The 15,985-nt window shown below is 42.6% G+C and overlaps 2 protein-coding genes across 19 annotated transcripts in view; one reads left to right on the plus strand and one right to left on the minus strand.

Moving 5' to 3' along the window:
• The window catches only part of LOC308147501 (NACHT, LRR and PYD domains-containing protein 3-like), an 835,749-nt gene that overhangs the window by 656,045 nt on the left and 163,719 nt on the right, over nucleotides 1–15,985 (minus strand). For 2 of the 18 annotated variants that reach the window (XM_080519685.1, XM_080519684.1), the window contains exons 1-2: nucleotides 1,211–1,331; nucleotides 579–648 (exon numbers count right to left, since the gene is read on the minus strand). The exons of the other annotated variants lie outside the window; for them this stretch is intronic. In XM_080519685.1, coding sequence (XP_080375811.1) covers nucleotides 579–622 — 44 coding nt within the window. In that variant the 5' untranslated portion in view covers nucleotides 623–648; nucleotides 1,211–1,331. Of the gene's footprint in view, nucleotides 1–578; nucleotides 649–1,210; nucleotides 1,332–15,985 lie in introns of those variants that run through there. 18 annotated transcript variants of the gene reach the window in all.
• The window catches only part of LOC308147500 (uncharacterized protein), a 1,504,609-nt gene that overhangs the window by 368,813 nt on the left and 1,119,811 nt on the right, over nucleotides 1–15,985 (plus strand).

A 15,985-nucleotide genomic window follows, 5' to 3' on the forward strand; every position in this document is an offset into this window, starting at 1 on the left:
GACTTGAAGCCACTGAATGAAAGCTGAAGCCTGAACTTCACCTCCATCTGGAGAGTTTACTTTCTATTTATTGTGCTCATATTCAGGACAACATGAGAAGAAGTGTGTCTCTGGACTAATATTTGTGGAGCAAAGTGTAAGTTAGTGATGTGGGATGTTTGGACTTCAGGGTCATCTGGAGACTTCCAGTTCCTTTAAAGCCCTGTTGGGAAGGTGACACTGCTCTGACCTGGGATCAGGTGAAGAGGAGTTCTAAACTCTGCCCTGAAAGACAACACATGATGTTCTAGTGTTGGTTCTGTCCACTGCTTGTCCTTGTGTCTTTCATGATCACATTGGGACTGATCATGGTGACGGTGGAATGTCTCTGCACCTCGTCTTCTTTACTGCAGCTGTTTTTCTGCTGCCTGTTGGAATCACTTCAGCTCACTTTGGATCATTGAAACCACTGAGCCTTGAGACGAGTCAATACAGCAGAGCCACTTTGAACACTGTTCATATTTCTATGGAGTTTACATTGAGTGTGGATTCTTCTGTTTGCTCTTTGAGTGGCTGCAGGAGTGTGTGACGTCTCTTACCTGTCCACACACTCTGGTGTGTCTTCTTCATCCACGTCACTCATGTTGAGTCAGAGAGAAACACACCAACCTGGTCCACACACACACACACACACACACACACACACACACACACACACACACACACACACACACACACACACAGTAGAGTGAGATCAGAGAGCGACAGCCGAGACACAAAACAGAGAAAGGAAAACAAGAAGAAGAATAAATAATAATAAACAAACAGAGGAAATAACGTGAGAGAAGAAAATATAGAAACGTGGAAAATAGAACAAGTAATATGATTAATGTCAGTTGGAGGTTTCAGAGAAAAATGAAGCGTCTGGATGATAAATAATGAGATGATCGACTCGGTGTGTGTGTGTGTGTGTGTGTGTGTGTGTGTTAGTTTGAATGCTTTAGACTGACACCAACCTGAGCCAATCAGAGTGAATGTTGAAATAGTTTTTCCATAGAGAAGAAAAGAGGTGAAGAAAGGAGTTAATGGAGGTTGAAATGTTTGTCCAACAGGTGAAGAAGAAGAAAGCAGCTGTCAGTGGTTTGTGATGGTGTGAATGAAAGAGGAAAAGAGAAGTGAGAAAGTCTTTCTCTCCGTTGTGGAAGCTTCTAAAGAGCTGCCAGAGTCTCACCTGAACTCTCTTCACTTCTTCTTACAGACACTTTTCCATGTGTGAGGAAAGTTGTGGAGAGAAGAAGCTGCTCTTCGTCCCTCTCAGTCCGTCTCTCATGTCTGACAAGCACAAAGTGACGGTTTGTCCTCTGACTCACCCAGAGCAGGAAGCAGGGGGGGAGGGGCTCGGTGGGGTGTTGCTTTCTCATAAATCACGTGTTTCCTCCGTTAACCCTCTGAGGCCGGCGGGCGCACCACTGCGTCATGATCACGTGACGGGTTGAAAAGGCAGTAGCGTCACAACACAGCGTCCTCTGGTCCAGTGTTTCAATCCGTGTCCAAAGTGCAGATATAAAACTACAAGCTCCAGATATAGTTGGTGTGTAGTGAGTGTGTAGTGAGTGTGTAGTGAGTGTGTAGTGAGTGTGTAGTTAGCGTGTAGTTAGTGTGTAGTGAGTGTGTAGTTGTTGTGTAGTGAGTGTGTAGTGAGTGTGTAGTGAGTGTGTAGTGAGTGTGTAGGTAGTGTGTAGTGACTGTGTAGTGAGTGTGTAGTGAGTGTGTAGTGAGTGTGTAGTTAGTGTGTAGTGAGTGTGTAGGTAGTGTGTAGTGACTGTGTAGTGAGTGTGTAGTGAGTGTGTAGCTAGTGTGTAGTGAGTGTGTAGTTAGTGTGTAGTTAGTGTGTAGTTAGTGTGTAGTAAGTGTGTAGTGAGTGTGTAGTGAGTGTGTAGTGAGTGGGTAGTGAGTGTGTAGTTAGTGTGTAGTGAGTGTGTAGTGACTGTGTAGTGAGTGTGTAGTGAGTGTGTAGTTAGTGTGTAGTGAGCGTGTAGCGAGTGTGTAGTGAGTGTGTAGTTAGTGTGTAGTGAGTGTGTAGTGAGTGTGTAGTAAGTGTGTAGTGAGTGTGTAGTGACTGTGTAGTGAGTGTGTAGTGAGTGTGTAGTTAGTGTGTAGTGACTGTGTAGTGAGTGTGTAGTGACTGTGTAGTGAGTGTGTAGTGAGTGTGTAGTGAGTGTGTAGTTAGTGTGTAGTGAGTGTGTAGTGAGTGTGTAATGAGTGTGTAGTGAGTGTGTAGTGAGTGTGTAGTAAGTGTGTAGTGAGTGTGTAGTGAGTGTGTAGTGAGTGTGTAGTGACTGTGTAGTGAGTGTGTAGTGAGTGTGTAGTGAGTGTGTAGTGAGTGTGTAGTGAGTGTGTAGCGAGTGTGTAGTGAGTGTGTAGTGAGTGTGTAGTGAGTGTATAGTGAGTGTGTAGTAAGTGTGTAGTGAGTGTGTAGTGAGTGTGTAGTGACTGTGTAGTGAGTGTGTAGTGAGTGTGTAGTTAGTGTGTAGTGACTGTGTAGTGAGTGTGTAGTTAGTGTGTAGTGAGTGTGTAGTTAGTGTGTAGTGAGTGTGTAGTGAGTGTGTAATGAGTGTGTAGTGAGTGTGTAGTGAGTGTGTAGTAAGTGTGTAGTGAGTGTGTAGTGAGTGTGTAGTAAGTGTGTAGTTAGTGTGTAGTGACTGTGTAGTGAGTGTGTAGTGAGTGTGTAGTGAGTGTGTAGGTAGTGTGTAGTGACTGTGTAGTGAGTGTGTAGTGAGTGTGTAGTTAGTGTGTAGTGAGTGTGTAGTGAGTGTGTAGTTAGTGTGTAGTGACTGTGTAGTGAGTGTGTAGTGAGTGTGTAGTGAGTGTGTAGTGAGTGTGTAGTGAGTGTGTAGTGAGTGTGTAGTGAGTGTGTAGTGAGTGTGTAGTTAGTGTGTAGTGAGTGTGTAGTGAGTGTGTAGTTAGTGTGTAGTGAGTGTGTAGTTAGTGTGTAGTGAGTGTGTAGTGAGTGTGTAGTTAGTGTGTAGTGAGTGTGTAGTGAGTGTGTAGTGAGTGTGTAGTTAGTGTGTAGTGAGTGTGTAGTTAGTGTGTAGTGAGTGTGTAGTGACTGTGTAGTGAGTGTGTAGTGAGTGTGTAGTTAGTGTGTAGTGAGCGTGTAGCGAGCGTGTAGCGAGTGTGTAGCGAGTGTGTAGTTAGTGTGTAGTGAGTGTGTAGTGAGTGTGTAGTAAGTGTGTAGTGAGTGTGTAGTGACTGTGTAGTGAGTGTGTAGTGAGTGTGTAGTTAGTGTGTAGTGACTGTGTAGTGAGTGTGTAGTGAGTGTGTAGTGAGTGTGTAGTGAGTGTGTAGTGAGTGTGTAATGAGTGTGTAGTGAGTGTGTAGTGAGTGTGTAGTAAGTGTGTAGTGAGTGTGTAGTGAGTGTGTAGTGAGTGTGTAGTGACTGTGTAGTGAGTGTGTAGTGAGTGTGTAGTGAGTGTGTAGTTAGTGTGTAGTGAGTGTGTAGTGAGTGTGTAGTGAGTGTGTAGCGAGTGTGTAGTGAGTGTGTAGTGAGTGTGTAGTGAGTGTATAGTGAGTGTGTAGTAAGTGTGTAGTGAGTGTGTAGTGAGTGTGTAGTGACTGTGTAGTGAGTGTGTAGTGAGTGTGTAGTTAGTGTGTAGTGACTGTGTAGTGAGTGTGTAGTTAGTGTGTAGTGAGTGTGTAGTGAGTGTGTAATGAGTGTGTAGTGAGTGTGTAGTGAGTGTGTAGTAAGTGTGTAGTGAGTGTGTAGTGAGTGTGTAGTGAGTGTGTAGTAAGTGTGTAGTTAGTGTGTAGTGACTGTGTAGTGAGTGTGTAGTGAGTGTGTAGTGAGTGTGTAGGTAGTGTGTAGTGACTGTGTAGTGAGTGTGTAGTGAGTGTGTAGTTAGTGTGTAGTGAGTGTGTAGTGAGTGTGTAGTTAGTGTGTAGTGACTGTGTAGTGAGTGTGTAGTGAGTGTGTAGTGAGTGTGTAGTGAGTGTGTAGTGAGTGTGTAGTTAGTGTGTAGTGAGTGTGTAGTGAGTGTGTAGTTAGTGTGTAGTGAGTGTGTAGTGAGTGTGTAGTTAGTGTGTAGTGAGTGTGTAGTGAGTGTGTAGTGAGTGTGTAGTTAGTGTGTAGTGAGTGTGTAGTGAGTGTGTAGTGAGTGTGTAGTTAGTGTGTAGTGAGTGTGTAGTTAGTGTGTAGTTGGTGTGTAGTTAGTGTGTAGTTAGTGTGTAGTGAGTGTGTAGTGAGTGTGTAGTGAGTGTGTAGTTAGTGTGTAGTGAGTGTGTAGTGAGTGTGTAGTGACTGTGTAGTGAGTGTGTAGTGAGTGTGTAGTTAGTGTGTAGTTAGTGTGTAGTTAGTGTGTAGTGAGTGTGTAGTTAGTGTGTAGTTAGTGTGTAGTGACTGTGTAGTGAGTGTGTAGTTAGTGTGTAGTGAGTGTGTAGTTAGTGTGTAGTGAGTGTGTAGTGAGTGTGTAGTTAGTGTGTAGTGAGTGTGTAGTGAGTGTGTAGTTAGTGTGTAGTGAGTGTGTAGTGAGTGTGTAGTGACTGTGTAGTTAGTGTGTAGTGACTGTGTAGTGAGTGTGTAGTTAGTGTGTAGTGAGTGTGTAGTTAGTGTGTAGTGAGTGTGTAGTGAGTGTGTAATGAGTGTGTAGTGAGTGAGTAGTGAGTGTGTAGTAAGTGTGTAGTGAGTGTGTAGTGAGTGTGTAGTGAGTGTGTAGTAAGTGTGTAGTTAGTGTGTAGTGACTGTGTAGTGAGTGTGTAGTGAGTGTGTAGGTAGTGTGTAGTGACTGTGTAGTGAGTGTGTAGTGAGTGTGTAGTTAGTGTGTAGTTAGTGTGTAGTGAGTGTGTAGTGAGTGTGTAGTTAGTGTGTAGTTAGTGTGTAGTGACTGTGTAGTGAGTGTGTAGTGAGTGTGTAGTGAGTGTGTAGTTAGTGTGTAGTGAGTGTGTAGTGAGTGTGTAGTTAGTGTGTAGTTAGTGTGTAGTGAGTGTGTAGTGAGTGTGTAGTGAGTGTGTAGTGAGTGTGTAGTTAGTGTGTAGTGAGTGTGTAGTGAGTGTGTAGTGAGTGTGTAGTGAGTGTGTAGTGAGTGTGTAGTGAGTGTGTAGTGAGTGTGTAGTGAGTGTGTAGTTAGTGTGTAGTGAGTGTGTAGTTAGTGTGTAGTGAGTGTGTAGTGACTGTGTAGTGAGTGTGTAGTGAGTGTGTAGTGAGTGTGTAGTGAGTGTGTAGTTAGTGTGTAGTGAGTGTGTAGTGAGTGTGTAGTTAGTGTGTAGTTAGTGTGTAGTGAGTGTGTAGTGAGTGTGTAGTGAGTGTGTAGTGAGTGTGTAGTTAGTGTGTAGTGAGTGTGTAGTGAGTGTGTAGTGAGTGTGTAGTGAGTGTGTAGTGAGTGTGTAGTGAGTGTGTAGTTAGTGTGTAGTGAGTGTGTAGTTAGTGTGTAGTGAGTGAGATTAGAGTGGTTTTTAGTTTCAAGTGAACTTTTTTTTATCAAAACAAAGAGTTTATGAACGTCGATCCGACTTAAAAAATTTTTTTGAAGAAGAAGAGCATCGAGTCTGACACTGAGTTTGAGACTGATTCTGATGATCATATTGAAGACCTCAGCTTGTTTTTTTTAGAGGGGAGACAGGTTTATGCTGTTTTTAGATCCACTGTGTTAATAAAGTAGGCCAGACTGAAGAAAATACTTCAGAAATGCATTTATGAGGTTGTCCTCAACAAAATGACACCAAAAAAGGTTGAAGGATTTTATATCTGAGATACAAAGGAAAAATCAATTGTGGTGAAAAACGGCCCAGAATGCTTCAGACCCAGAGGGTAACAATGAAAAGTAGAAATGTTTCAGTGGGGAAGATGAAATATGAGCTCCTCTAGAGGCGGCACACAAATCAACATTTTTCTCTTTTCCCCACAACAGTTCCATTCACATCCTGAGGACAAACCACACACACACACACACACACACACACACACACACACACACACACACACACACACACACACACACACACACACACACACACACACACACACACACACACACACACACACACACACACACACACACTTCCACTCCTCATTGACGAGATTGTTCTGTTAAATGGCTAATCCTCGTCCCTGAATCCTCATGGTCTATTGTGTATTTGCAGATTGGACTTTGAGGAGCCTGAGGAACCAGAGCCGGTGGCAGGACCTTCAAAGTGGACCATCCAGCCCAAGGCCACCAGGACCACCTCCCACACCCCACCTCCGTCTCAGCAGCACCAATACTGCTGGTGGTCCCAGCACAGCCTCGGGCACCGTCTATTCAGTTTGCTGGGCCGTCCAGCAGTCAGGTGTTTGTCCCCCCCCCCCCCTGCACCCATCGTCAAGACCGTCATGCCAAAGGAATCTAACAAACCCTGTGTGGCGTGCCGAGTACCGCAGTGTGGTGGCCTGCGCAAAAGGTACACGCCATCAAAAGAAGAAGTACGTGGAAACCAGAAGATGTTTACCTTTTGCCCAACAACAAGAAAATCCACCACGCCTGGTTTTGAGGGTGTGGTGTACACCAGCTGTGAACATTTTAAAACTGTGGTGGAGAAGAGGAGGAATGATTAACACCTCCATTTGGTATGTTTGTAGAAAATGAAAAGTCTATATATGTATATTGTTCAATAGTTGTGACTTGTCTTGCATTACATCGTTGTATTTATGTTTGTTATTTGTAAATTTGCCTTCACATTTTCTGACATTAACAAATGTAATGCTAAACATTAAATCTTTTACATTGTTAACTATTGTTATATTGTATTTGTAAATTCATAGTAGTTATTATTTCATATCAAAACACTAAATGTTTGTGTTAATACATAATGGTTTCAGTATACTAAATACACTTAATAAAATGTTGTTGGCATTTAAAATGTGTGTTATTGTCAGTAAAAATGTAGTGAGTGTGAAAACAGTGTCTCCAGACAGATCTTAAAGACAATCACATAATAGGAGAACAAGACCTGAAAAGAATCTGTCTTGAGTTACAAAAGTTCTGATCTGTTGGAGATCAAATGTGACTGGTAAATTGGAATCCTCTGGCCTTCTCCATTAAGATGTAAGACTTCAGAATATATTGTTAAAGGGATGAAATCAATCCCAGGAATTATATTGTCCTGAATGAATACATAATAAATCTCCTTCAATGAGCTGAAATTACATTAAAAGAAAGTGTTGTGACATTAACTGGCCAGCAGGTGGCACAAGCCCATAAAACCCTCTGATCCAGGATTCTGCTCAACCCCAAGACCAGCAACAGGGACTTGGGGGGTCATGAGCTGTTCCCATCTAAGTCCTGACCAGGCCCTACCCTGCTTAGCTTCCAGGATCAGATGAGATCAGGTGTGTTCAGGGTGGTATGGCCGTAAGCAACAGCAACAGGAAGGAAGGATCTTTTTAGAGTTGAATTTACACTGAAAACACATTTACTGTGGCATTTGTTGTCAATCAGGCTCGTCTGAAATCAACCTGGAATAAACCTCCAAAGTGTCTTTGTTGTGAGTCTCACAAATACTGACCAACAATCACTATTGCAAGAAATAATGGAACCGTTCAGGAAAGAATCTTTCTCCAGGAAAACTTGCTAAGATGCTGAACATTCTGCTTCTCTTTGGTCTCAATCATTCATGCAGTGGTTGTGGTTACTTACCCTGCATGACAAGACGCTTTTTCTCAGCCTCTTGATGTTTACTGTTGAATACCACCATTTGTACTTTTACTATTCTTCCTGCTTTGAAATGTGTCAATAATGTTGATATTGAATTAATACGTTCAGTGGTACATTTGACTGAAATCACTGGATTGTCTGTAGTTTTTGAAAGTGATCAGACTTTCTACTGTTCTTGTTCAACACTGAGCAAATTAGCTAAACCTGCTGCCCCGTGTGAGGCTTGAACTCACAACCTTCAGATTATGAGACTGACGCTCTGCCTACTGCGCCAACGAGGCTTGAAAACATGACTAATGGTTGTTCTGTTCCTGGTTAAATTTATTCAGACAAGGCAGGTTAGTTAAACTTTTAAATTATTGATGATTGGTACAATAAGGAGCTGCATTGGCCGGGAATTGAACCCGGGCCTCCCGCATGGCAGAATTCTACCACTGAACCACCAATGCTCTCATGTTGACATGTTCCCACCATCAGAGGTCATGTGATTCAACTGCAGAGCTCAGTGGACTCAGATTACAGTATTTTCACCTATAAAAAGATAGTTTCTTCCAGACACTGGTTCTTATGGCCGTACCACCCTGAACACCCCAGATCTCCTTTGATCTCAGAAGCTAGGCAGTATCAGGCCTGGTTAGTACTTGGATGGGAGATAATTTTTCACTATTAATATTATTTTAATAATATTAAAAACGAGCCGACATGTTCAAGAAGCTAAAGGACTCCAGTGATTGTTATAAAGCTGCAGGTTTGGGGGATTTCTACACTTCAAGTCACGACCAGCTTGGAGTTTGTATGCTCCAAAGGTGGCCGCTTTTCTGCTACCCTTCCGTCGGGGTACCAGGACCATGGAACGGGTCTGAGTTTGAGGACCTGATTGGTCAGTGGTTTACTACACGCCCTCAATATTTTAATGTGTCGGCTGGATGAATCCTCTGCTGTCAGTGTGGTCAGCTTTGCACTGTTTTTTTTTCCTTTTCTTTTCTTTAGTGCTCAACTTTAGTGTTTGTGGTGAAAGAGCGGACTTGAGGCAGGGGGAGACTGGGGCTCGGGACTTTGCATCGTGTTGGAGCTTTATGTTTTGCAGCATAGCGCTCGCCGTGGCGTGGACACGGGAGCCTTGAGCTTTCGGTTCCAGTGCTGGCAGCTCCGCTTCCCAGAGGCGGTCAGAGTTCTGTTCAACCGCGGTCAGTGGCGCTATATCGCGGTGACGGACCGTGGAAGCGATGAAGAGAAGCTCGGAGCCTCCGTGTTCCGGCGCTGAGCAGCCGGACCACGATCAGCGCCAAAGTGGAGTGGCTGCTCCTGCATTTGAGCAGAAAGCTCAAGACTCCCATGTCTGTGCCTCAGCCAACCGGGGCGAACGCTCCAGTAACTTGCCCTGCACCCCGAGCGCGCTCGAGTGCGGGGCAAGTCGCCGGAGTGTTCACTCTCTCAGAACAATCAGTTGTGGATGAAGTTCACCTGCAGACACTTCTGGACCAAAACCCTTGAGTTAAAGAAAAAGTTAGGAGGGATTTCTTGGATGTACATTGAGCCTTTGAATAAAGGTTTGAAAGAACTGAAAAATATCCAACATCATAACATGTAGAGGAAAGTCTCTCCTCTGTGATGGCCGGGAATCAAACCCGGGTCAACTGCTTGGGAGGCAGCTATGCTCTCCACTATACCACCATCACTACTTTGAGAACTCTAAATCTACACTGGTGACTTCTCAACTGTGAGGTTCACATCTCAAGTCCACCATTCTGTCCTCAAGGACACCACTGTCTCAATAGAGAGCTCTGCCCAATGTGGGACTTGAACCCACAACCCTGAGCTTAAGGGTCTCAGGCTCTACCAATTGATCCAGCTCAAGAAGTTAGACGACAGGGGATGTAGCTCAGTGGTAGAGCGCATGCTTTGCATGTATGAGGTCCTGGGTTCAATCCCCAGCTTCTCCAAGTTTTATGTCTAACATCAATAAGTAGATTAATATTGAGTCTCTTCATTGTTATGAAATTTAACATTTCTCCAGACAAACATCCTGTAGATTTCCTGTAAACAAAACATTACTATCATCAGTATCAATATGATCATGTTACTTTCTTGTATTTCTATATTTTCCTTGATTTGATCATTAAAATGAGAATATGTGTTGAATTGAACTCTTTTGAGCAACTTTAAGGAATACAGACATGTGATTGGTTAGAAGGGAGTAAGTCCCACCCCATTGTGGCACCACCAGCTAAACTGGAAATATCAAATACCAAAATATCAGTCTCGTTTGTAAAAAGGTTATTTAAGTTAGTTAATATTCCTGTGCAAAATATAACAATCTTAAATAACAAGGAAGGTGTGAGATTCTAGCTCAGACTGTTACAAACCAGTGAATTATCAACAATAAATACACAATAATTACCAGGAATCCATCAATTCAGCTAACAGGTCTTTATTTACATAAATGTATTAATTCATAAATAATTCAGAAATCATCTCATAAATCAACACAATCAAGTAACAACGTCATCAAACAGGAGATCTAATCTACTAAACAGTAACACTGTGTACAAAGAAAGAGGGTGTGTGTGTGTGTGTGTGTGTGTGTGTGTGTGTGTGTGTGTGTGTGTGTGTGTGTGTGTGTGTGTGTGTGAGTGACCACAAGTGTCATGATGGAGGATGTTCCTGCAGCAGAACGTTCTCCACGACTCATGATGGAGGATGTTCCTGCAGCAGAACGTTCTCCACGGCTCATGATGGAGGATGTTCCTGCAGCAGAACGTTCTCCACGACTCATGATGGAGGATGTTCCTGCAGCAGAACGTTCTCCACGGCTCATGATGGAGGATGTTCCTGCAGCAGAACGTTCTCCACGGCTCATGATGGAGGATGTTCCTGCAGCAGAACGTTCTCCACGGCTCATGGTGGAGGATGTTCCTGCAGCAGAACGTTCTCCACGGCTCTTGATGGAGGATGTTCCTGCAGCAGAACGTTCTCCACGACTCATGATGGAGGATGTTCCTGCAGCAGAACGTTCTCCACGACTCATGATGGAGGATGTTCCTGCAGCAGAACGTTCTCCACGGCTCATGATGGAGGATGTTCCTGCAGCAGAACGTTCTCCACGGCTCATGATGGAGGATGTTCCTGCAGCAGAACGTTCTCCACGGCTCATGGTGGAGGATGTTCCTGCAGCAGAACGTTCTCCACGGCTCTTGATGGAGGATGTTCCTGCAGCAGAACGTTCTCCACAGCGTCTCCAGACTCTGTCTCGTCTGTCACATGTGCTCAGTGAGAACCTTCTCATCAGTGAAGAACTCAGGGCTCCAATGGCCAATCTGCCAATATTGCTGTTCTCTGGCAAATGCCAATGGCCCTCCAGGGTGTTGGGCTGTAAGAACAGCTCCCCCTTGTGGACGAGGTTCCTCATAGCACCCTGGTCAAGTGTGTTTCTGACAGTTTGAGCAGAAACATCACATTAGTGTCCTGCTGGAGGTCATTCTGCAGCTCTTGCAGCTCCTCCTGGTCCTTCTTGCACAAAGGAGGAGGTAGCAGTCCTGCTGCTGGCTTGTTGCCCTCCTACCCCCCCTCCATGTCTCCTGGTGTCCTGGCCTGTCTCCTGGTATGTCCTCCATGCTCTGGACACTGTTCAGGGAGACACAGCAAACCTTCTTGCCACAGCTCATTGATGTTCCATCTTGGATGAGCTGCACAACCTGAGCATCTTGTGTTGGTTGTCGACACGCCTCCTGCTCCTCCAGGACTGAAACACTATCTCAATCTCAATCTCAATTTATTTGTATAGCGCTTTTCATACTTGTCATGTAACACAAAGTACTTTACAAATTTAAAAACATTCCAAAAATACAGACACATTGTCGCATTCACACTCCCCCCACCCACCTCCCCAGAGACGCACCACACAAGCACACAATACACACTCAAGGTAAAACAGTGGAGACTATGGACAAAAGGCTAAGATAAGGCTGAGATAAGGCTGGGTGCAGATAAACCAGGCAAGGGAGCACCATCCAAGGAGCGTCTGCATCGGGAGCGGCACCTCGGCTGCAGCCACAGGGCACCAACACAGGGTGCCCGGACAACACCACACCTCCATCCAGACACCCACAAGACAGCACCCCAGCAGCCACAGCCAATCACCGCTCCCGAGGCAGAGGGCTCCTCCAGAGGAAACTGGAAGAGCATAACAATTGTTAAAATAAATAAAAGTACATAAGTAAAATTGAATAATAGGATAATTAAAAAATAGGACCGGGAGGTAAAATACATAAATACAAAATAAATATTAATAACTATTACATGTCAATTTAATTAATTATAAAGTGCTGATAAATAGTAATAAATAGGCCTAGCAAAAATAAATATCAGTTAAAGGCTAAGCTAAAAAGGTGGGTCTTGAGCCTGCTCTTAAAAAGTTGGACGTTCTCTACAGCCCTGAGCTCCTCCGGCAGGTCGTTCCAGAGGCGAGGGCCGCAACACTGGAAAGACGCCTCACCGTGAGTTTTCATGTTGACTTTAGGAATAACTAGGAGACCCCTGCCGGAGGAGCGAAGGGGCCGTGAAGGTTCGTAAGGTAAAAGCAGTTCTAAAAGATAAGAAGGACCAAGACCATTAAGACATTTAAAAACCATTAAAACCATTACTAACAACATTCTAAAGTGAGCAGAACATCAGCCAGGAACCAGGAGAACAGCATCATGGTTTGTGGTCACCAGCTGCAGAACCACTCCTTTATAGGAGTTGTCTTGATGATTGTTTGATTATCAAGGGACACTAAATAACTATTAATCTACTTTCTGCTCTGGACATAAAGCTTGGAGATGCTGGGGATTGATCCCAGGACCTCATACATGCTAAGCATGCGCTCTCCCACTGAGCTACATCCCCTGTTCTCTACTGTAGAACAGAAGCTGGATTTGTTTTTCAACTGAATCGATTAATGAAAGACCAGGAGGAAAACTCCTGAGCAGCTTGTCTTCACCTTTCACTATCAAAGCTTTGATTGTGTGTCTGGTTGCTGGAGCTGCTTTTCTTAGAAGGGTGTGGCTCATTTGTCCAGCAGTTGTGTTTCCTCTAAGTGGACATTTAATGATCAGGAGAAACAGGGTACGTCCCTGAACCCAAATTTGACCCCTAAACTTGCTCAACAAATTTGTCACAGTCATGCGGACGTCCTCAGATGTAAAAAAAACAACAACAAACATAACCCCTAAAGGTGGCCAAATGTGCTCTCTAGTGCCACCTACAATCACTAGAATGACCAATGTCCACCACAGCCATGGTGTGATCTCTCTTGGAATGTCGTCAAACCAAAACTCACTTCTTCATCTCATCAAAACTTAAATATCACACAAATCTCACTCAAACTTTAATATTCGCCATCAAACAGGAAGTCTTCTGAAACGAGAGGTTTGTATTTCCAGAATAAACTGCAAGTGTGAAAGCTGAAGAGGCGGAATAAAGCTGCTTTCTCCTTTGAATAAATCTCCTTTCATCTCAGCTTCTCCATGGCTCCATGGTGTCTCAGTACTGAGATCAAAGGAGAACAAAGGAGATCAGCATTTGATGTAGATCAAACTAACTGAGCAAGTAACGTCCATAGACGTCCAAGACACGTCCATCTGTCCAGTCCCTATTGTGGACGTCTAATTGACAGCCAGAACTAGTTGAAAATAGACATTTTAAACAGGCTGTATTGAAGGACGTCTATTTGACCGTCTATTTCAGTGTTTTTCAACCACTGTGCCGCGGCACACTGGTGTTCCACGAGATATAGTCAGGTGTGCCGTGGGAAAGTGTCCAATTTCACATTTTTTCTAAAACTCATTTGCTCTCACAGCTGCTGTCAGCTGTGAGAGCAGTGTGTTGAAGAGTAATGATGTATAAATACTTTTCACCAATAGATGGCAGCACATAAATTTGCCGGTGAAATCGGAACTTAACAGACATCACTGTGGTTAATCTCCACCTCCTGCTACCATCTTGTATCAAAGTACTGTGTCAGTGACAGTGATGGAGACGTTTTAGAAAAGGAAGAATGTGAACCAGGATCTCAGCTCTTCATCCATCAGGTCCAGGTTTCACACTGAGGGAGTCACAATAAAAAAAGAAATTGAAAAATACTTTTTTTCTGTATTTATTTCATTCCTGTTGATAAAACTTTGATGACTTTATATTGTTTATAGAGGCTACAGAGTTTCACATTTTAACATTTTCTGGTGGTGGTGTGCCTCGAGAGTTTTCATAACAAAAAAGTGTGCCTTGGCTCCAAAAAGTTTAAAAACACTGGTCTATTTTACTGTCATGTAAAATGAGTCACTTTTAAGAACTGTGACAACTGTATTCCAAAGATTCTTTAAAGTACGTCCAGCAACTATCAACCTTAATAAATCATCCATACTGGAGCCAATATGACTTGATACTATGATAACGTTGTTTGATTATGTACCAATTCATCATAAATACAGTGAAAGACAGTTTTACTGCATTCAAGATGGAGTTCAGTGTTTTACTGCATTTCTAAGTATAATACAGACTGTGTATGATTGTTACTTTGCCCAATGTATGGTAACTGTGTTCAGGTTATGGGTTTAGCCATGTTTTATTAGTTCCTGATGCTTTAATGATCTCTGCCATGAGCTTTCAAAGTAAAAGGATCTTGAATGAACTATGTTCTGCTCGCTATGTGAAGTAACTCTACAACTGTAGGGTCATTATCAGCTCATCAACATTTTTTGGTGACGTCTCCACTGTAAAGGTTGTCTTATGCTTGACGTGTCCACGAGCTCCTCACGGCTTCCTGCAGCCAAATGACATCATTTTAGCCGCCACGCCCCTCAGTGCAGTCCTGTTCACGTGGACGTCACCGCTCCGTGTGCCTCCCAATTCTTCTGACTACACGGACGGAGACGTGAGGAAAAAAAGGTGGAGCTGAAGAGGAGGGAGACTGAAGACTTGGTTCTAAAGACACAAAAAGCATCAAGCTGCACATTCAAAACAGGATTTTGTTAAAAAGCTCCTCCATCTCCGTAGATGGTCCCTAAAAGTGTTCCTGAATTCAAAGTGTGTCTCACAGTATATCTCATGTGTTTTGGAAGAGCATCCTCCTCTTCATCACTTCATGTGTTCAATAGACCAACCTGCCTAGTCTGAGTTACAGTGTGTGCACTGGAATGGAACTTGTTTATTTCACCTCACAGCTTTTTCAACATATAGTCATGTGCAGTATTTAGTATGTCCACATGAAGAAACATCCAGTACTCATGTTTTCCAGGCCTCGTTGGTGCAGTAGGCAGCGTCAGTCTCATAATGTGAAGGTGGTGAGTTGGATCCTCACACGGGGCAAGAGTTTTAGCTCTAATGCTGGATGTTGAACTAGAACGCTTGAAAGTCCACTCACTTTCTAGAACCACAGACAATCCAGTGATGCAAGTCAACTTTCAATGGGCCTGTTTCAGTGGCGGCTGGACAATAGAGGGCGCCAGAGAGCTGCCCTCCCTGGGGGTTTGAAGGGTTTTTTCTTTAATAAAACATGATTAAACTGGAATACTGTTGAAATCTGTTTATGTCAACAAACTAACAATGGTTCCTGACCTGTATTCACTTCCTTTTCTAACAAATGTTCTAACATTTCATTTTCTAACAAATGTTCTAACATTTCATTTTCTAACAAATTTCTAACATTAAATTTTCTAACAAATGTTCTAATATTTCATTTTCTAACAAATGTTCTAACATTTCATTTTCTAACAAATTTCTAACATTTCATTTTCTAACAAATTTCTAACATTTCATTTTCTAACAAATTTCTAACATTTCATTTTCTAACAAATGTTCTAACATTTCATTTTCTAACAAATTTCTAACATTTCATTTTCTAACAAATTTCTAACATTTCATTTTCTAACAAATGTTCTAACATTTCATTTTCTAACAAATGTTCTAACATTTCATTTTCTAACACATTTCTAACATTTCATTTTCTAACAATTTTCTAACATTTCATTTTCTAACAAATTTCTAACATTTCATTTTCTAACAAATGTTCTAACATTTCATTTTCTAACACATTTCTAACATTTCATTTTCTAACAAATTTCTAACATTTCATTTTCTAACAAATGTTCTAACATTTCATTTTCTAACACATTTCTAACATTTCATTTTCTAACAAATTTCTAACATTTCATTTTCTAACAAATGTTCTAACATTTCATTTTCTAACAAATGTTCTAACATTTCATTTTCTAACAAATTTCTAACATTTCATTTTCTAACAAATGTTCTAACATTTCATTTTCTAACAAATTTCTAACATTTCA

The sequence above is a fragment of the Blennius ocellaris genome (genome assembly GCF_963422515.1).
Source record: "Blennius ocellaris genome assembly, chromosome: 24".
Classification (NCBI taxonomy): domain Eukaryota; kingdom Metazoa; phylum Chordata; class Actinopteri; order Blenniiformes; family Blenniidae; genus Blennius; species Blennius ocellaris.